Source organism: Tetrao urogallus (assembly GCF_951394365.1).
Source record: "Tetrao urogallus genome assembly, chromosome: 7".
In the NCBI taxonomy this organism is placed as follows: Eukaryota; Metazoa; Chordata; class Aves; order Galliformes; family Phasianidae; genus Tetrao; species Tetrao urogallus.
The window spans coordinates 13,070,157-13,091,155 of record NC_136820.1 but is presented as its reverse complement, the minus strand read 5'-3'; the positions used below and the strand labels follow the sequence as shown (position 1 = coordinate 13,091,155).

Sequence of the window (20,999 nt, the reverse complement as noted above, 5' to 3'; positions counted from 1 at the left end):
AATGCTTTAGCTTTAAATTATCGGTTTGAGTTCCTAGTCCCTGGTGATAGCTGGAGTTCTTGCTTTTCTTTTTAATTCCTTCTTAATTCCTTTTCTTTTCTTGGCTATTGTCAGAGAGGTACCATCTGATTGAGTGTTTTATGTCTCTCTATATATTTACAATATATTCCAGCCACATAATTCTTGTAAGAGCAAATTGTTTTAGTGAAATGTCAGCAAATCTGCACAAACACAGAACTCAGAGTTCTCTTGAATAATGAGAGTATTGTTCAATGATTGAATACTCTAGAGATTAATATCATGGTATGCTGGCATGCTGGTTCATACCAACTGTAATTTAACAATGAATCCTCCGTAAGCAAGAAACAGTGTGAATGAGAAATTGGATCCAAGACATCCCAGCAGGCAAGAACATACAAAGTAAATAAATTCCATACATACGAATTATATACTGGGGGTGAGTGGCTTAGCTTTACAATATCTGAGATAATTAAATTATTGCATAAAGGTGATTCTTCAGATTTGAAGATCTACTTTTTTTTTCTTCCACTGCCAATGAGTGAGTCTTAACAGTAGAAAACATGGCATTTTTTTCACCCTGTGTTTTGAAAATCAGGATATGCCTGGCATCACTATTTGTGACAGGCTACGGTAAAGCTCATCTTGCCCTGCAAAGGGTTTTAGATCCCTAAGCTGTCTTCCAAATAATGCATCTTAGCAGTGCTGTGAAATTTTCTCCATGAATGTCTGCAAACAACAGTTGTATTTTATTTTTAAAGACATCTGAATTCTTGCAAATATGGAATAATTGGTAGTTGAAGATTTAATGATGGCCCAGAAGAAGGGTTGAAGTGTTCTGCATGAAATCACAGTTATTAATTTATGCATGAATTTCATTTTCTATACTTAATTTAGCAACTGTAAAATATTTTGCTAATTAATTATTAACACTGGTTATTTGTCATGGCACAACTGTGAGGGAAAAGCATGGTTTTCTATCAAAGCAAAAACATACATGTCAGAGTTACAATTTAAGTACAATATACAGTAATGTAATCATTTTTAAAACGTCTTAAATAGCTTCAATATTCAAACATATATATGTAATATGGATACAATATATAGCAGCAACTCAGAATAAACAGTATTTAGCATTAAAACTGCAACCAAGAGCCAAATGTCTTGCGTGAAATGAACCTGGGGAAAAAAAGCACAAACAAAACGCTGTAAAATGCCAGGCTTTTATTGAGGATGCCACTTCAGTAAGTGGAATTTTATTCTGTCGTGGGTATCAAGAGTGTGACAAATCTGTAGCCTTATTATAAGCGCTGCAAATAGGATTTGGGCTTGTACCTACTGAAGGCAATGAAAAAGCTGCCTTTGATTTCAGCAAGTGTTGGATCAAGACATTTAATTTCATTTACATGCAAGGAAAATAATAATTATTGTATTTTGACAAGGAAAGGAAAAGAAAACAGCTACGGGAAACACTTTGTTTGGACTGTCTAAGTAATATACTTCTTACAGATCTTGAAGTTCAAGTTCTTTATATACCCAGAAATTTAGTGTCAGTTTAAATTTAATTTACTTTAACTTCTGTTGAAGCTATCTTAATTTGCCAAGTACCAAAAACAATTACAGTAAGTCTCCAGAGACTGTATGCTTTCATATGATACTATTTTTTGATAGGTAAATGTGCATATAACGTTAAACAATATGAAGGAAGGTTAGTTTGACTAGGAAATATGACTCTGTTTGTTGGTAAATATCTGTATTGTATTGTAAATATTTTTCTAACTTGAATGTAAGACATCTGCATCATTTTAGTGAAGATGCCTTTCTGTGCTTTAACAGCAGAATTTTTTAGGGGCACTGGAAAGAAAAGCTAGCATTTTAAAAGCAGAGAGATGTTTTGACTTTTGCTATTTCTACACACATTTTGAGAGGTTTATTTGCAATGTTATACACTTTAAATTGTTGAAATATTACAAAAGTAAAGTTCACTATGACTAGCAAGTTTTCCATATTCTTTGAAAAAAGCATCAGTGGATCACAACTGCTCCACAGTGGTATTACAGCTTCTGATTTGAACTAAGTGGTGCTTGCACCTTCTCCTTAAGAGCAGGATTTCTGAATGTGATCTGTCAGTTTAGTGTAAATCAAATGCAACCATACTCTGAAATAGCCTATTAGGTTCTTTCCTTCTATCACAGAGCTGTTATGCCCAGCGATATTCAACAAATCCAAGTGCCAAGTCTTGCACCTGGGTTGTTGCAACCCCCACAACCAATACAAGTTGCGGGACATAAGGGCTGAGCGCAACCCTGCTGAAAAGGATCTGGGGGTGCTGGTGGATGGCAAGCTGACATGAGCCAGCCACATGCCTTCACAGCCCAGAAAGCTGACTGTATCCTGGACTGCATCAAAAGAAGCATGGCCAGCAGGGGGAAGGAGGTGATCCTGCCCCTCTGCTCTGTGCTGGTGAGGCCTCACCTGGAGTACTGCATCCAGATGTGGAGTCCTCAGTACAGGAGAGACATGGAGCTGTTGGAGTGCATCCAGAGCGTGGCCACAGAAATGATCCAAGGGATGGAAACTCCTCCTGTGGGGAGAGGAGGCTGAGAGAGCTGGGGCTGTTCAGCCTGGAGAAGAGATGGTTCTGGGGAGACCTGAGAGCAGCCTTTCAGTATCTAAAGGGGGACTGTAAGAAAGAAGGGAACAAACTCTTTAGCATAGTCTGTTGTGACAGGGCAAGGGGAAATGGTTTAAATCTAAAAGAGGGGAGATTTAGACTGAATATAAGGAAGTTTTTTTTAGAGTAATGGTGTTGAGGCAGTGGTTGCTCAGAGATGTGGTGGATGCCCATCCCTGGAAACATTCAAGGTCAGGCTAGAGTTAGCTCTGAGCCACCTGATCTAGCTGTAGGTGTCCCTGTTCATTGCAGAGGAGTTTGATTAGGTGACCTTTATGCATCTCTTCCAACTCAAAGAATTCTGTGATTCTATGAGAATGGTAAGGTCTTAGATCTTGTCTAAAGTTAGAATGTTGTTCAGAGACATTTATTGTTTTTTTTTTTCTTCTGAAAAATGCATTTTTGGTGAACATGGTGTGATGGTGACCAATTAATCAATTTCTGAATCAAAACATTCTTTCTTAGCAGTAAATCTCTAAACATGAAGATATTTTTGAATATGTATGCATTCTTTAGGCTTTTAATCAGCTTGTGTTCTTTAGAAAGTTTATGCTACAATATTCTTTACTTTCTGCTTTAAACTGTGTACCTAACTCTGTTGTTAAGAACAGAAACATATGACAATGTTTCAAAATTGCTAGGCAATTCTGAGCCTTACAGAATTCAGCAGTAAGGTCCCTAGGAGAGCTTCTGTAAGTCCAATGCTATTACAGATGAACGGCCAAAAGACTTCAGAAAGACACCCTTTTTTCTTTGAAACTCTTGGACAAGTTGTTATTTTAAATTCCTGTGGTAACTTATATTATAGTCTGCAAAGGAGTGACTTTTGTAAACTTGAAAATCATACTGAAAGAAGTGGAGAAGACAGAGGTTAAACTCTAACTCTTGGGCAAAAGTAAGGTCTTGTTAATCTAGTACATTGTAGGCTCCCTGCAACCACCATGCTCCAAGCAATGAGCTGGTTAGTGAAAAGAGAAAGTGGTTTGAATTGGATGAATGTAGTTATTTCAGACCTTTATGAATAAAAAGAGGGTTTGGTCTTAAGCTCTCTGTCCCTCTCCAATTTCTTTTTCTCTTTAAATTAATATGCAGAAGAAACTACAATAAGCAAGCCCCATCTCTGGTAATGGAGAGAACTTTTCTGAGTGAGCTTCCCTTCTGTGTGCATTTGGATGTGTTGGGTATATGGGGGAGGGCATTGTAGGAAAAATATCTTTGCAAGAAACCCAGTAGCAATTCCTTCTGTATTATAGACTTTCATAATGTTGGCTTTTTTTCCCCCACCCAGAAATCCATAATTTTTCCTAATAGAGTCTACTTCTAAGCAAAATAAACCCAGTTACACTATTTATGTATTGATTCACAAGAATGAAAGCCTCAGAGTTTCTTACCTATATCCAATTACTTCTGGTCAATACAAAAACAAAAGCTCCCGAGATAAAGGCATATACTGTTACCTAGATGCTTAGAAATGCAGGCAAGCTCCGTTGGTTTAACTAAGCAAGGAAGAACTCTGTGAAGAGGTTGATCAGGTTGAAATCCCAAGTTTCATGTTTATTTAAAACACAGGTAATGACTGAAGAGGAGCAAAAGGCGTGTTTAGTAGGTGTCTGTGACCTTCTGTCATAATTGGATGGAGAGGGGCATCATACCTGTGGTAGCAAGCTGGATGAGGACCTTGGCCTGTCTGGTCTGATAATCATTTTGTGTTACAAGACCAGCCATGGCCAGCTTGAAAGCTAGCTTGAAGGAGAGAATAAAAGGACTTCTCCCTCGTGCTTTTGTTTTTTTTAGCAACATGAAAAAGGTGAAATGCTTGAGTAGCCTGGCCAGTCTGGCTTCCCAGGACATCCTGTCTTCTAATCCATGGCTTTTTGTGGTACCAGTCCCCAAGCAAGCTTTCTTCCTTGGTTTGTCTCCTTCCCAGGAGGAGGGTGAATGGTCCTTGGTTCCTCCACCTTGAGCCTGCTCCCAGCTGAATCTCATTTTTCTCTCAATTCTAATAACATACTTGCTTTCCCCTGCACCCTTAAATTCCTGGAGGCACAAGCAGAAATGGCCTTACTCCCTTGTGTGCTGTAAGATAGCAAATTCCTATCAGTTTCAGATCTGTGTGGGTGAAGGGAAAGTTTCTCGCATCTTGCAGGAGGTATTACTTACAACTCAAGTGCTTCCTTCAGAAAGGATTTTAGCAGTAGTTATCAAATAGCAACCCAGGAACAAGTGGTCACCCTTGTCTGCAGTGTAAGTGCTGATCGACTGCTTGCCAGAAAGCTCTTGAAATGATCTATTTGTACTGCAGCTCTGATGTACATTAAGGAGTTCATTCTGCATTGTTTGCATCTTTCCAGAGCTTGCTGAGTAGGTGGAAAATGTGGGGTGCAATGCAATTTGGTTCTTGAAAGACTATATGTAGCGATATATATATATATTTTTTTCGGACAGATCTACCAGCCCAGAGGTTGTCTAACAGCTTTCTGTAAAGATACACTCTGTGAGGCATTGGCACGTTCTGTGGTCAATGAGTTCCACATGTATATTTCACCTTCTGGTGAAGAATCTTCCCTTCAATTTTTTACACTGCTCATCTTGTAATTTAGTTGTCAGACGTTATATATTATGAGGAACAATGAAGACAACTAGTCCTCATTTCACTGCACAGGCCCTTCTTTAATGAGCTTAAGTCCTTGTCTATGCAGTTGCTCCTCATATGGAAAATTTCTCAAACACTTGACCACCTGGTCTTAAACGAAAATTATTAAATGAAAAACTGTTGAAAGCATCATTGGATACAGGATTAAGAGGATTTATTACAATAAATAAATAAAAAAGGATGAAACCAAATGAAAACACATTTAAATAATGCTTAGGGAGGAATGTAATGAAAACCAATGCATTGTCTGTCTGGAAATCTTTTGGAGAAAAATTCTGTTTCAGATGTTCACTAAATACATTCTTGAGGTGGTTTTCTCAGATTCATAGCATTTATTCTCTTGGATTCTGTGTTGCAGTAGATTATCCTTAATGATTCAGTCATTATATCAAAAGGTTGGTGGTAAGGGATTGCAATGAACGGAACTCCATAATTATCTTTTTTCTGACTAGAATTTTTCTTTCAAAATCTTGAAAAGAATACCTCTGTGCGTTGTAACTTGGGAAGAAATTAAATAGTGATCGTGTTTTCTCATGACGTGTGACCTATACCTAGTATCAGTTAGGTTAGTGGTACCATTCCTGAAGCAGAGGTGCAGGCTGTCGGATTGTATAGATATCTATTTAAATATGAGAAAGCAAGAAGCTGTCTCCTGCAATGCAGTTTATTCTTATTTCTGTGGGCAGTGTTAATGAGGAATATATTTTTGGTACTTTCACTTGGAGGAAACCATAGCTAAATGAAAAACCATCACCTTTGGAGATGAGGCATAACTTGGTACCGCTCTCTGTATGTGCAAAAAAGAAACATGTCTACATTTATAGGAGCAAAATATGTTCCTGATTTCATGCAGCACACAAGCTAACGTTCTTCATCAGGACTGATGTTCTGATCACTGTGAAATAATTACTTGAAATATTTAGGAAAATAGTGTCTAAATTAATTCCAGTGACTTTATTGTGGAAGATCTCAGAGTTTATAGTGTTGATTAAATTGGCTGCATATGGCTAATTGCCTGTAATGGTATTTGTTGTTGTGGCACCTCTTGGTACTCAGATGGCTGTATTTGCAAACACAAAGGTAATGTGTGTGTAACTACGTGTTGGAGGAAACTTCTGGACTGAACAGGATTGCTTCTGTGAGTGAAATCTCTAGTGTAACTAAGAATTTGCAGGATCACAGTATGCAGCAAATAACTTTGCGAAATCTGTAATAAAAGCGGGGCGACCACAAATGTCTGTCTTTGCTGGCAAGAAATGTCAACTTTGAGGTGACTTGGATGAAACAACATATCAATTCATTAGGAGTGGCTGAACTGAAATGGAGGCTGGGTGTTAGTTTTTGTTGGCGGAAGTTTAGGTAGGGGTTGTGTTTTATTTGAGGTTGTTGTGGGTTAGCCACTGATTTTTGCTGGATTCTTTTTCCATATATCTGTCAGAAGCCCTTTGCTGTACAAGATAGGCATGTTTTTGCATGTTTTTCATGTAGTCAATTTTAAATCTAAATAAATCAAATAAATGAAGATGCACTGCACAGGCCAACTTTCCTGTTGGGTAAACTGGCCCACTGAGCAACCATAAATCATACTGGCAGAGAATTTGACTGCACTTGCTTAAGATGTGTGCCCTAACGTCTTTGAGGCCAAAGTCAACTCCAGGTATTACTGTGAAGAATTATAAAACTAAGTGGAACATAAGTGAGTATAAAGGCCTCAATTCTGAAAGCACCTGAGGTTAGGAAAGCATGTGATCTCACAGTTAACATTAAACCTGTTATGTAAGCTCTTGGAGTGGTGCCAGCTATGGCAAAGTAGACCTACAGCTACCTGTCCGTTTACACATGGTGGTAGGTGTGCATTGGATTGCATCTGCTCCCAGAGTACAAAATTCTGCCTGTCTACAGAGCCAGGGGGTATAAAAAAAAAAGTCTCCTGAAAGATGGTTGCACAAACTTTAATGTTTTTAGGTCAGTTTGCCTGCCTTCAGAATGGTTTCGGTTGAAGGAGAGGAAAGCAAAACATTTTTCTGCCTAAGATGAAAGTCAAATGGAGAGAAATGTTTTTTTCTGGTTCTTAGAGAAATTAAAAACAGTGACAGTAGAAAGTGGCAGTTTGGTCAGTCACAAAAACAAGACAAAGAGAGATGGTGGCCTTTATCTAAAGTACTTTATCTAAGTACTAATGAGTTACCTCTAATGTGGAGAGTTCAGCTGAGAACTTTGTCTTTCAGATGCAGAATTGCCTCAAATCTTTACTGGTTCCAATTTATGTAGGCTGTCCCCAATTTATGTAGGCTGTCCCCAGTCTTTCGTGTTGGTGCTGCTCCCCTTTGATGATATTTAAGTGTTCACTGGATGCCTGTCTGAAACTCAAAGATCCCGTTTTCTCCTTGAGTGCTGTTTCTATTCTCTCTGGTTATCTGTACTTTCTTATCTTTTTCCTATTTTTTTTTCTTAGTTTTCTTTTTCTGTGTCTTTTTTTTTCCTTTTTTCTTTCTTCATTTTTTCTTTCATTTTCTTTTTTTTAAAATTTCTTCCTATTTTTAAATATTTTTATTTTTATTCCAATTTTATGCATATATTTATATAATTGAAGGTCAGATAATATACAGTACAATGCTCTACCAGCACTTTGACTTTTTTTCACTTCTGTATAGTAATAGATATGGGTCCTGAGCCAGAGAAGATAATTGTAGCAGGATTTCCATATCCTGGTTTCTGGAATTTAGATAGAAGCTACTAATGCCAAATTTATATTGCTGTTAATAAACATAAATCAAATAAAAATTGGTCTACTGCACTTTGGCAGTTCACAGTCAATGTTCTGTTGATTTCACCCATGTAAAAGAATGTATCTAGTGTTTCATTTTGCCATTAGAAGATGGAGTTCTATTATTGTCTTTTACAGTAATATGTTCTTCATTAATAGTGGAAGTTGTGTATCATGGAGTTTTCCAAGTGAAAACTTGATCTATCAGAGTAGCTGTAATGGTTAAAAAAATAAATAAATTAAAAAAAATTGGACAAGGGACATTTTGGAGAAGGGTCTCTTTGGTGAAGCAGTGGCAGTGACCAAAATAAGACAGTGACTAGAGGAATAAAATTACTGTTCTCATTCTCCTGAAGTGTTGTGTTCAGCTATAAATGGCCTTCTGTGATCGTTCACTTGGGATTAGTGACTGTGACCATTAAATCTGCGTTTTTAGTTTAAATCTCTGTAAGGTAAAGACACATAGCTGTTTTCTGGTTTAACTGCTTAATATAACAACTTGTATGTGCCCTAATTCAAGTTTTGGTGCAGTGCTGTGCTGTCTGTGGGAGGTTTGATATGTTCAAATAAATTCTAGCATTCATCTTAGACCTGGGAGATGGATATAAATCTCAAAAGTTTCTGTTTATCTAAAACAGAAGTTTAGAGTGTATATACATACATATGCATGCAAATAAATGATGATACCTCCCGCGTTGTTGTTGGATCTAGTCCATCGGTATTACAACAAATTTTCCTTGGCAGCTAAAAATGAAAAAAATATTTTTAAGGAAGCCTAACTAACATAATCAAAAAAGCATCGTCAGCAGTGCTGATGCCCTACAATTGACTCTGTATCAGACACTTATGTTAGCGGTGGTGCAGTGGCCAGAGGTAAACAGGCTGTGGCAGAGGATAAGTGCTTTCCAAATGAACTCTAAAGGTGTTTGTTGAACTGCAGTGGCAGAAGGAATGTCTCCAGGAGTATCAGACATACACTCATCCAAGAAGGAGATCTACTGTTCTTGAAATGTTTTGTATGTTGGATATATGATATGTGTTATATAAAAATACAATAACATGTGTTTCTGTTTTTTTGTTTTCTCTTTAGGTATGGGAAAATTGTATCAACAAAGGCAATTCTTGACAAAAACACAAATCAGTGCAAAGGTATGTGCAAAAAGTCTGCCTTGCGAGTTCATTATTTGAGTGATTGACTGGTGGCTTGGCCGCCAAGGCTATCGCTACAACACTGCAATCAGCATAATGTAAAGTATCTTGCAAACATATTTAATAATGCCAGTGCTTTGAGTTGTGTTTCCAGTGACATTACTCATTAATTTTTTTCATTAACAAACAAAATGAAAATCACAAGTCAGAACAAGTATCAAATTGCTTCAGCAGAAAAGTAAATTACCTTCTAACTACATAGTGCCATCTGATTTGAATGATACCATTAGTGATTCAAATTGATTTCTGATGTAAAAATGAGAAACCTATGGGAAAAATTTCCCAAGCAAAACCTGGTTTAATTTTTCTGTTTCTGTATAGTCTTGGTCTACACTATTGGAAGTAGAAATTATTTGTGACACAAATGTATCTTCCAATTGCAATACCAAGATATGAGAATGATTCATTTTCCAGTTTTACGTTTTTATTTCTTTCTTAATTTTTTGCTAATATCTTAAACTATTAAGTGAAATATAACATGTTTGATATACATATATGTGTACGTATAGCAAAATGAGCATAGTTAAATATTGGCGAGCATGTAGAATTATCTTAGGGAGGGAATTGTTATTCATTTACCAGTCTGAAAAGCAATCAGTTGTATGGTGGGGACCTTTGCTTTAAAAGTCTGTAACATTATGCTAGTGATATATAGAATCCTTTTGGAGTAATAGAATCTACTGAGTAGATTCTTCTGATAGGACAAATGTCATGGACCATATTTCTGTGTGAGTTAGTATGAACACTGCGTACAGAAATATCTCACTGGTGACAAGATGAATTCCGAAGAGAAGCATCAGAGAAAGACATTTGGGCAAACTGTGAGAAGGTGAAAAATCCTGCCAGATGTATGAAGGACATCATTGATGTTTTTAGAAGTGTGTGCCTTTATCAGTTGCCTGTCAGCAGCAGCATTCGTTAGCTACTTGAGAAAAGAAGGTTGGAAAATTACCATTGTTAGTTTTAGAAAACTCCACCAGCCCAGTAGGTTATGAGGCATCATCAGAAACAGCATTGCCATACATTTGTTTTTGTCTGGACTTGCTTTTCCTTTCCTTGGTGCCCTGTGAAAGCAGATTTTTTATAACATCGCTGTCCATATAACTTTGAAAAAACATAGGGAGAAACAGCTTTGGTTATTGGTTTTGTTTGTTGTTTTGTTTTATTTTATTTTATGGAGGAATACTCCCGTGGGAGGGGTGGACTAGGCCAAGTGCAGGAAACTGGCATGGGGGGCCACAGAAGCAAATGCTGCAGTTTCTGAGCCAGAAGGAAATGGATGTACCAGCTGCTGGCTGCATAGCCAGGAGGTTTGGGTTTTGGAGAAAGAGTGTGGTATGGCGACCTATAGAGAAAGGAAAACTAGCAGCAAATGAAAAGACTAGGAGCTACAAAAGGGGCTGAGCAGATCAAAGGGCTCTAAGCTGGTTTGACAAGGAGAAAGTGCTGCTCTGAACTGTAACATGGTGGGATAGGAGGGGCTTTGCATTAGGAGTGGTTGGAGATGTGATCCTGGAGCAAGAAGAAGCTGGGGCTTAGCACAAGGGGAGCTGGAGGACCTGGGTTGCAGATGTGAAAGATAAGGCGAAGGAGGTCTGCAGTTCGGTAGGTTGGTATAAGCCTGGGCCAGACTGCAGCTAAAACTTTACTCTGTGGACAGGAACATTTAGGTTGTATTACCTCCTTCTTATCACAATGCACGTTTGAGGTGTTCTCTGTTCTCTTGTGTGTCAACTCTCATTTTTTTCATCTTTTCCTATAATCATGGATTCATAGAATGGCCTGGTTTGAAAAGAACCATAGTCTAGTTTCAACCCCCTGCTGTGTGCAGAGTCGCCAACTACCAGGCCAGGCTGCCCAGAGCCACATCCAGCCTGGCCTTGAGTGCCTCCAAGAATAGGGCATCCACAACCTCCTTGGGCAATCTGTTCCAGTGTGTCATTCTGTATGGAAAACTTCCTGCTAATATCCAACCTAAACCTCCCCTTAGTTTAAAATCACTCCGCTTTGTCCTTTCACTATCTACCCTTGTAAGCATTCTCCCTCCTGTTTATATGCTCGTTTCAAATATTGAAAGACTACAATGAGGTCTCCTCGGAGCCTACTTTTCTCCAAGCTAAACAAGCCTAGTTCGCTCAACCTTTCTTCATAGGAGAGGTGCTCAGCCCTCTGATCATCTTAGTGGCCCTCCTCTGGACCTGCTCCAAGGGCACCATGTCCTTCTTGCGCAAGGAGCCCCAGGCCTGGACACAAAACTTCAAATGAGGCCTGGCAAGAGCCGAGTAGAGGGGGACAGTCACCTCCCTCTTCCTGCTGGCCACTGTTCTTGTAATTCAGCCCAGAACACAGTTGGTCTTCCGGGTTGCAAGTGCACACTCTCATGACCAGGCCTGCTCATGACCAGCTTCTCATCTACCAGGCTTTTGTCTTAAAGTTGTCCAACAAAGCAGGCATATGGAATTGGATTTGAACTGGTCTGTAAATATATTAAATAGTTAAATGAAATATGTGGAAGGGAGAAATTATTTGCCCCTGCTGATCTTGATTGGGGCCACTGTGATCTTACCATAGATGCTTCAGGCAGGAGCCTCAAGGTTAATGGAGTGAATCTTTTGGAAATAGGCTAAATGGTTGTCCTTTTTGTCCTTCACGCCTTTTCTTTCCACAACAGATGTTTGCTTGTAACCACTCCTACAAACATGGTATCACGTGATCTGAGCTTCTTTCAATTCCCATTGCCTGAAGTATAGAAGAAAAGGCATGGATTTCCTCAAAAAACACAAAAGTGTGAAATGAAAAGATTGTGAGGAATATGAATGGTAAAAGTTTGAGAAAGATACACATCTTGGTTTGGCATTCTTTATATTGTAGTCTGTTTTGATATTATTGTAGTTGGAGCCATACAACAGTAAGTTAGAATTCTGTAAAAGTTTGCTTTTATGCTGTGTTATTACACTGTAGGGCAGAGATATATTATTTGTATTTGCAATGATGGATCTTTATGACATAAGTGGTGCCATTAAAAGATCATAAACATAATTGGATTTATTAACAGAATGCTTCATGGCACAAAAAGAATAGAAGTTTTGCTTCTTTAAAGGCTGGCTACAATTTCCTTCCTCTTCAGTGAGATTACTGGGAAAAAAAAAAATAGTCTGACAGGCATCAAAATGGAAGGGATGTGAGGAAGTCATCATGTCCATTCCTCTGCCCCAGGCCAGGACCAGTATGTTTGCGGATGTTTGCCTCTCTCATGCCTGGAGGCTTCCAGTCGTGGAGGCTCCGCAAGCTCTCTAGGCAAGCTGCAACATTGCTTGCTGTTCTACTGTAATAAAGTATTTCCTAATATCTAACTCAAATCTCTCTTTATGCAATTTGAGCTTATTGCTTCTTTTCTTACTTCCCAGTGGATGCAGAACAGTTTATTCCCTTCTTCTTTGCAGCAAACATATATTTGAAGACTGCTATGCAACTATCTGATCTTTCTTTAGATTACACATTGGATCTTTCACTCCTTCCTGAAAAGCAATCTGTTTCAAGTTTCTTATATTGCACTTCACCAGTCTCTCTAATTAGTTCACCTCTAACCAGAAGCCCTCAGAGCCAGGCACGGAGTGTCAGTCAGGCTGAGTTTGGCCATTTTAAATAACATGGAGAGTTTATTTCATTTGTATTCTGTGTGGTCGTGTGGCTCCCCTGTTTGTTTATTTATACATATAAAGAACTATGTATATTTAAAGTTTAAGTGTACTTTCGATGGTGTTGTATGAGAACATATGCTGTATGAGGGTGTTGCTAAGAGATTCTCAGCAGCCCCTTGGTTCTGTTGTTCTCTTCTCAGGCGTTGCTGCCAGCCAGGCATTCCTTACTGTGTGCTCTTCTTTGTGCTGCTCATTATTCCCTCCTAAGGCTAGTACTTTTCATTTGTCTGCATTGAATTTTATCGTCTTTTTTTCCTGGCTGCTCCTTAATTTGTCAAGATTATTCTCAAGCCTTAAGTCCTTCAGAGTGCTTACAGCACTTACCTCTTAGGTATCCTCTTCACAGTTAATAAATGATTTCTATAATCCACTGGACAAGATAATTTGGAAAAGACAGAATAATAACAGGCATGGGAGAGACATATGAGGAAACCTTCTTGGCATACCAGATAGTTTAACAGTGAGCCACTGAGAACTTTATTTTTAAATTGGATGTGCCAGTCAGTTTGGCACCTACGTCATAGCAGTTTTAGCTAGGTCGTTTTTCTTCCATCTCTTCATGTTATGAGGGACAACCAAGTTTTGATTGAAACATACAGTATTTACCTCTCCATGGAACTTAGTTACCTGTGTTTGGATGGAGATGCAGTGTGACATTTATTCTTTCTAATCAATGCTGTGTGGTACTCATCACCTGGTGCCTTTGAGGCACTGTGAATTGGTTTATTTACTATTTGTTGAAAGATTTTTCCGGAAGTTAAATCTAAGTTGACGTATCTCTAATTCACCGGGGCCTACATCCAGTCCTTTAAATCAAGCAAGCAAACAAACAGCAGGCATTTTGTTTGCTCCTTCCCAGTCTTTTGATTATCACACATCTTTCCCAAAGTATGAGCTGTCCTGTTAAATGATCTCATCATCCTCTGCTGTTCATACAGTGATGAAGATTACCCTCATGTCAATGATACAAGAAATCATGTGATTGGAGATTTCAAAATCTGTTTCAGCCTCATTCATGTTTTTTTTCCAAGTTGTAGAGTAGACCTAAAAGTATAAAATAGTGTATACAACAAAGAAATTTTTTCAAGTACCATTTGTATAAATGTGCAAATCAGTTAAAATAGACTTCTGGTTAGCAAAAAGTGTTAGGTTTCCTCTTTGAAAAATGCAGAAGACACTCTGAAAAATGGACAATACGTCACCCTTCAGTATCCCTTGTGATACCTGCTACATTTCTGGCGTGCTAAGGAATAGTGTCATCTGAGGATTTACTCCTGGTATGAATTAAGCAGTCGGTCTGAAGAAATCATATATGCTTCAAGGGAGTTAACAAGGGAATTCTTTTGACGTAACTTCTCATTTAAAGATTAGTCTTTGTTGGTGGCATAAATACTAAGTGAGACATACTAGAAGCAACAATCACTCTGTAAGAGAACAATATATAAAACAAAATGAGCGCAGTCATGACAAAGTAGCCAGAAATCAATGAACAAAGCAGGCAACAATCACATATGGAGAATAATGAAAAACAGACACATGATTCATTCAGATGTTCAAACACAAAAACCCTAATGAACAAGTTGGAGAGTTTTGGCTGCTTTTGCTTTTTCCCTCTCTCTCCCTCTTCCCGTTGCGCATTTCCCTTCTGGGCCTACTGTACTTGCTAATTTAAAAAGTAGGGGAAATTAAATAAAAGAAGCCATTCAAGGGAAGTGTTAATCTGAAACACGTAGGCTCTTCTCTTTCCAGCAGTCGCCCCTTGCCCTCTCCAGCCTGGCTCGACTTTGATAGACCTACGTGCTTGGAGCAGAGGGAATGAGTAATGGCTGTTTCACAGTACAGTTTCCATACCTCATTGCAATGGAATACAGAACAGTTAATCTGCCAAATACACAAGCCCATTTCTTAGAGTATGAATTACTGTCATCTGCATCTGCCCTTGCAGACACTTTAATTGCATGCATACAGATTTACTTCCTGGTTTAATCAGGAGCTCACATTATTCTGAGCATTTTGCTAGGACCTTAGAAGATCAGCCTGGAAAAATGACTTAGTCTGAAGTCCCACCTGTGGGAATTCTTTTTTTAAATAAATAAAAGCTATGAATCACAGTAATGTGTAGGAGACAAACACTTCAACTACATATTCTTCATTTTATGTGTTTTTTTTTTTTTCAAACTGAACGTGACTTGATTTGTTGAGTGGAAGTGTTGGTCTTAAGAGAAAAATGGGTCTAACATGAGGAGAACTATAGAGACTCTATTTATAATTTTAATATTTCATTATGACATTTTTTCTTGTCAGTAAGTCTTAGCAGTGATCTATTTACTTTTAAAGTTCAGAACCGGAGAATGTAGATACACATTCATTAGGATTGCAGTGGGCTTATGGTCAAAACATGCCATTAGGTTATCTGTGTTAACTCACCATATATCCCATACAATTTTATTTCTCTGGTTGCTCTGCTGTTTTTAGACCAAGACTTAAACTTTGCCACGACCTGTTTCATAAGAGAACTGTTTATGAAACAAAAATGAGATAACTGGAGGCTTATTGTAAGTGTTGGAGATAATTGGAATGGATTGATAAACTGCTGCTTCATAACTCCCCAAAGGAATCTGTCCTGCCTTGTGTTTTAAGTCAGCAGTGCTGCTCAACTGCTTAAGTTTAGCAGCATCCCTAAGTATTCTGATCATTCGGGGCTTAATGATGAGGAGGTTTCCGCTTTAGTGTTCTGATAAACAGAACTTTGTAGCGTATAACAGATGGACGCTGGAATCTATATTAGGCAATATATAATTTTAAATTTTAAGTTTTTTTTTTTTTTTTTTAAATATCCTATGAAGATTAGAGCTTATTTGTGATCACTTGAATGTATGCATTTTTCACTAAGCATTCATTAATTTATGTTCTTCATTTTATACTTGCAGTGGCAGAATTTGATTGTGACTAGCAACATGAAGCAGGTCAATGTGAAATCATAAGCTAGCAAAGAAAGAGCTAAGCTGCATAGAAAACTGCTTAGCTAATTTTATTTATTGGGAATAAGCTCAAATTGCAATAACTGTGCTGTGTTATTTATGATTCTCAGAATTGCCATTTTGAGAGGGAAAAAAATCCAGCCAAGTAGGTCTGTGCTTGATCACAGACTGTAAACTGTTCACACTAGGAGGGCATGCACAGCGTGCTTCAAGGGGAAATGGATCTTGTAGAAAGTAAATAATTTGTAAAACAGACTTATTTAATTTTGAAACTCTCGACTTGCGTAAAAATAAATCAATCCTATTTTCGATGCCGGAACAGACAATAGATGTGGTGACTTTTTGTGCGTTAATTTTGTTTGTTTGCATTTTTTTCTTTTTCTTTTTTTTTTTTTGTTCCATTCCAAAGTTTTACGTAATAAGTGGCATAAGAGTTCAGAAGTTATTAAAAGTGTAGCAACATGGAATATTTTAATTTGGTGGATCAGAAGACAGTGAGGCATTTGAGAAGGTTGGCTAGATGCTGAGTGTGGGCACGCACTCAACAAGTTTTATGTATGTCTCTGCTAATCCATCTCTGCCTGTAGCAGTCCCAGCTCATTGAATCCCAGGTTTCTTAAAGAGAGAGTACGAGCTGTACATAGTGGTGCCAAATTTTGTTAGCAAACTAGCTGACAAATCCAGAGAGTCTTCACTAGTGCCCCCAGGTCAGTCCTGCTGCTGAGGTAGACTGAGTAGTATAGCATTAATGCCCACTAGAAGTAATGCAGAGCCCTCTTTCAATGTGTCACTTGTTTTGGGGAACTGCTACTGAGAATATTTTAAAATTACGTTTCTTCCTTTAATGCTTAATTGATTTTTTAATTTGTTTTGAAATGTTAAAGAAAAAGGCCAATTTGCCATGCTGAATATTTTGTTGAAGTCTTGATATAAATTTAAACATCATGAAACTGGCTGCTTAAATGTTTGGAGTTCCTTTTGTAGGTCTTTTTTGTTGTTTTGAATTTTGCTTCACTTCCTTGAGTAAAGCTGTGAGTTTGCTATTATTATTTTTTTTACTTTAAAGTTAAAAACTGATATTATTACGTAACCACGTGAGACTTGGACCCTTGTCTTTAGAAGAGCACCGAGCAGGGATATGTCAAAAGACGATGAGAAGAACTGTCAATAAGAAACCACGAGATTGTTCACACTACAGGGAAGTATTTTAAGTTCACAGCCTATCATGTTCAGTAGAAGTATGTTTGATCTGCAGGCTCATGAACTGTAACGCTATTCTACAGATATGACTGATTTTAGTTACAAGGTTCTGGATGGAAAACTAAAGTGTGTATATTAGAAAATCTATAAGGTGCCATCCCTTTTTTTTTTTTTTTTTAATTGGTGAAGTTTCTGTATGTTCTGGTAACAGAAAGAGGCAGTGACGCTCACTAGGAGCTTATGATGCTATCAGATGAATATTGTATGTATTGTTATTGTATGTAATATGTATTTTCCTGGCACTTGTTCTGTTGGCAAGTAGGTCCTACATGTCCTTTGGCAAATATGGAAGTATTTTTACAAAATCTCACTTTACTTTAGAGGTAGCTTTTCTCCCATTTGCATGCTTCTGAATGCTTTCCACATCTGCTGTAGTGAAACAGAAAAGGATTTGATGAGTTGTGCTGAGCAATTCCCTGTAGCAGGAGCATACCAACACTGGCTGCCTCCCTGCCATCATGGGGACCTGATATGTACTTGCTTCCACTTCTGCAAAATGTTGCTACTCCTCAGAAATCAGATCTGCCTGCATGGAAACTGTGCTCTATCTCAAGCAAGTCCTTTAAAAATCACTTATTGAGTTTAAAGCCTAGTCCTTTACAGATGAAACTCCTTTCTAATTAGTTCCCTAGACACTGTCATAAACAGCTCCTTTGCAATTAAGGAAAATATTTCCTGGGTCATTATCTTTTCATAAATGAACTCATAGCCTAGCAAATATTTTCTGTAAAAAGACCCAAGATGCTTAAGTATTCTGTGACGTATCTAATCTGTGATTATTCTTAATTTACTGCTTCCAAAATTTGCAGAGCCATATCACTGGCAAATAATTGGTTTAATTTTTTTTTTTTTCCGACTGGAGAAATAAAAAAGTAAAATTTCAATTTATACACAGTGGTTAATGTTTTGAGCCATTGGTCTGTAGAAAACTTTGCCAATAGCTTGGCATGTGTTTGAAGTGCATTTTGGGACTGGGTAATGTTAGCAGGCTCTTAGTGGTCTCAGCAGACTTGGAAATATCTATTTCATATCACATGACTGAATAGAAGAGAAATGTTGTGTCTTGAAACTGCGGCTTGTAATCAGCTCTGTTGAAACCTTACTTGTAATGCACTGGCTTTTTAAACTGCCTTGCAGAATCACTTCTCTTAAACTTGAACCTCTGTATTTTATCTGATGCCATTGTGTAGCAGCTCAAATCTCTGTAGTTGTGTTTGACCACTGGTTTCTCGAAGGCTTTCCCAAAGGCAGCAATATTCTGCTGAGAAGTTAGCTGCTCAAAAGTTGTAAGACAAAGAAGAGCTGAATGTTGGGAGCCCTCAGGCTATCATAGAGGAGGACATTACCCTGCTCCTAACTTCTACTGGAGCAGATTCCAGCACTCTCAGAGTACGCTGCATATGCAAAACAAATGCTTACTTGTTAAAGTAACAATTTGGTAATAAATCCCATCAACAGACTCTTATTGAATACAGCTACTCAACAGGAACCATTCTGAATCAGATCTGTTAATTATAGCGTGACTTAACTTTCGCATTATGCCAGCAATCAGAAAAGTCATCATTTTGCATATTCCCCTATTACTGCACATCTCTGGCTTTTGTTTTGATTGGTGGAACTATTTTACCCAGATGAATTAAGTAAATGTTCTCTTTTGTAGTAGATAATATACTGTGAAAGTAAAACACTAATAGAGCGTGCCATCATTTTTATTAAATCTCCTTTTCTGGGCATTTGGCGGTTGCTGAAGTAAGAATATATGTGCAGCACAGGGGAAAAATCATAACCTCTCACAGTAAAGATGAGGCTCAACACTGCGAAAGAGCCTATCCAAGCTAGTCCTGGAGTCAGAACAGGAGTAATTGCTCCATCTATTTAGGTTATGTCAGGCATATAGAGATACGGCTTTAAGTGCTCATCTATGGAGCATTATACAATTGTTTTCTACATAAATCAATTAAAAAGCAACCTTGTCTTTAAAAAGCAACCTTGTCTTGTGGACTTTTGAGCCTTCAAATTAGGAAACTACCGTTAATTTTGGGTAGCACAGGTAAAAATCTTAGGACTTTGAATTTAGCTGAATAACATAAAAAAAAAAAAAAAAAAAAAAAAAAAAAAAAAAAAAAGCTGAATTAAAAAAAAAAAAAAAAAGGCAAAGAAAATCCCAAACCAGCCTTTCTAATCTCAACGTTAGTGATTTTGTTTTAATTTTTTCTTTTTTTTTCTAAGTCCACAATGTTTTGTGAAGACCTGAATTTATACATGAGAAAAGGAGGAGTCCACATTAGGGCTGGTAGAAACAACCCTACTTGATGACTTAATTCTTGTCTGACAGGGTCTTCCTTAACACCAATGGTGGGCTGATGTTTTCTTCCATTAGATGGCACTGGTGTGATATATGGTTTCTGCAGACCCCTCAAATTATAGGTTTGATTAAAAAAATAAAAATTATTCAGTTTTTCTCTTTAAAAACACATGTTCATTTGATTGATAAATATCCAAGTGGCCTGGCTTTCTTTTTGTTTTGTTTAGTTTTGTTTACAGAGTTTTCATAAGTTATTGGCCAGTTTCAAGCAAATGTGACAGAGGTCTGGGATTTCAAATACAACAGTTAATAAGTTTTTTCAGATAATGGGTAGTTACGTAGAGTGGAGACTCAATGCTCCTGTGGGACAGAGTGCAGGGTGAGTTTACTTCTTATCCACTTAATTTAACCACAGAAAACTTCTGCTTCCTCATCTATGGTTGAGCAAGACCTTTCGCTGTTCTTGCCTAACAAATAATTTGGAAGGGAGCTATGGATGTTTGAGGGGAGGAAGAAATATTTGGGATTGGAAATTTGAGTAACTGGAGCAAGTTATAGTGTCACAGTTGGGTTTGGGACATGGGAAGAGGAGTGAAATACAGGGCTCAGAAAATACAAGAACACAGGCTGTAATTTCTCATAGAATATTCTGTAATATTCTGAATGAAAGAGAAATAACTAGATTTTTTTTTAATTTCATCTTATTTTTTTAATATGATCCCTGTTAAAATTATTCAGACCTATGCCCTTGTTGCTTATGTTATTAGTCATGGTGTTGTTGTTTATTAACTTATTAAATATGGAGCAGTAAACACTATTTATTTTTAAATGATCTAAAATGGACTTGTTGCCCTTCAGTTTTTTATTAATTGAATATTTTTTGCTAAGCTGTCTGCTTTCAGAGCAAAGGTTGCAGCTAGGAGATGGAGGTCACTGGGACCTCCATTCAAATGCACGCTATCTCTATGTTAATTGCCTGCATATTTAGACAAACAAATATGTCATTCTGCAGAAAGTAAAGGTTTCTGTGGTCAACCGTTAATTGTGAAACAGCAAGAAAAAGTCTGAGTGACCTGGTTTGCCTGAGGTATCTTGGTTACTCTTGTCTGTCAGTTCAGTTCACAGTAAATTGCAGGGTAAATTCTACATAATTGATGGAGTGTATCTTTGAAAAGGCCTCCAAACTGATGAAAAATGATTATTCAGAACTTAAGAGTTTAATTGTTCCATACTTCTTGCACACAATCCTAGTAGTTATTTCTCTTTAATAAAAATAGATTTTATTGCTTGTTATTGGAGAAGAAAAGTTAGTTATTAGAGAAAAAAATCATGAAACAGATATTAAATATGCTTTGGATTTTGGAGACAGATACATATTTATCAGGATGGGTGAGTGAGAGTTCTTACATCAGAAAGAATTGTTAAAATAGC

General features: G+C 37.6%; 1 protein-coding gene across 2 annotated transcripts in view; it reads left to right on the top strand.

The window, feature by feature from the left end:
• Positions 1-20,999, top strand: part of RBMS3 (RNA binding motif single stranded interacting protein 3) — a gene marked incomplete at both ends in the record, with an annotated part of 439,102 nt that overhangs the window by 118,712 nt on the left and 299,391 nt on the right. For both annotated transcript variants that reach the window (XM_079538692.1, XM_079538691.1), the window contains one exon: positions 9,203-9,261. In XM_079538692.1, the coding sequence (XP_079394818.1) occupies positions 9,203-9,261 (59 nt within the window). The remainder of the gene's footprint in view (positions 1-9,202; positions 9,262-20,999) is intronic.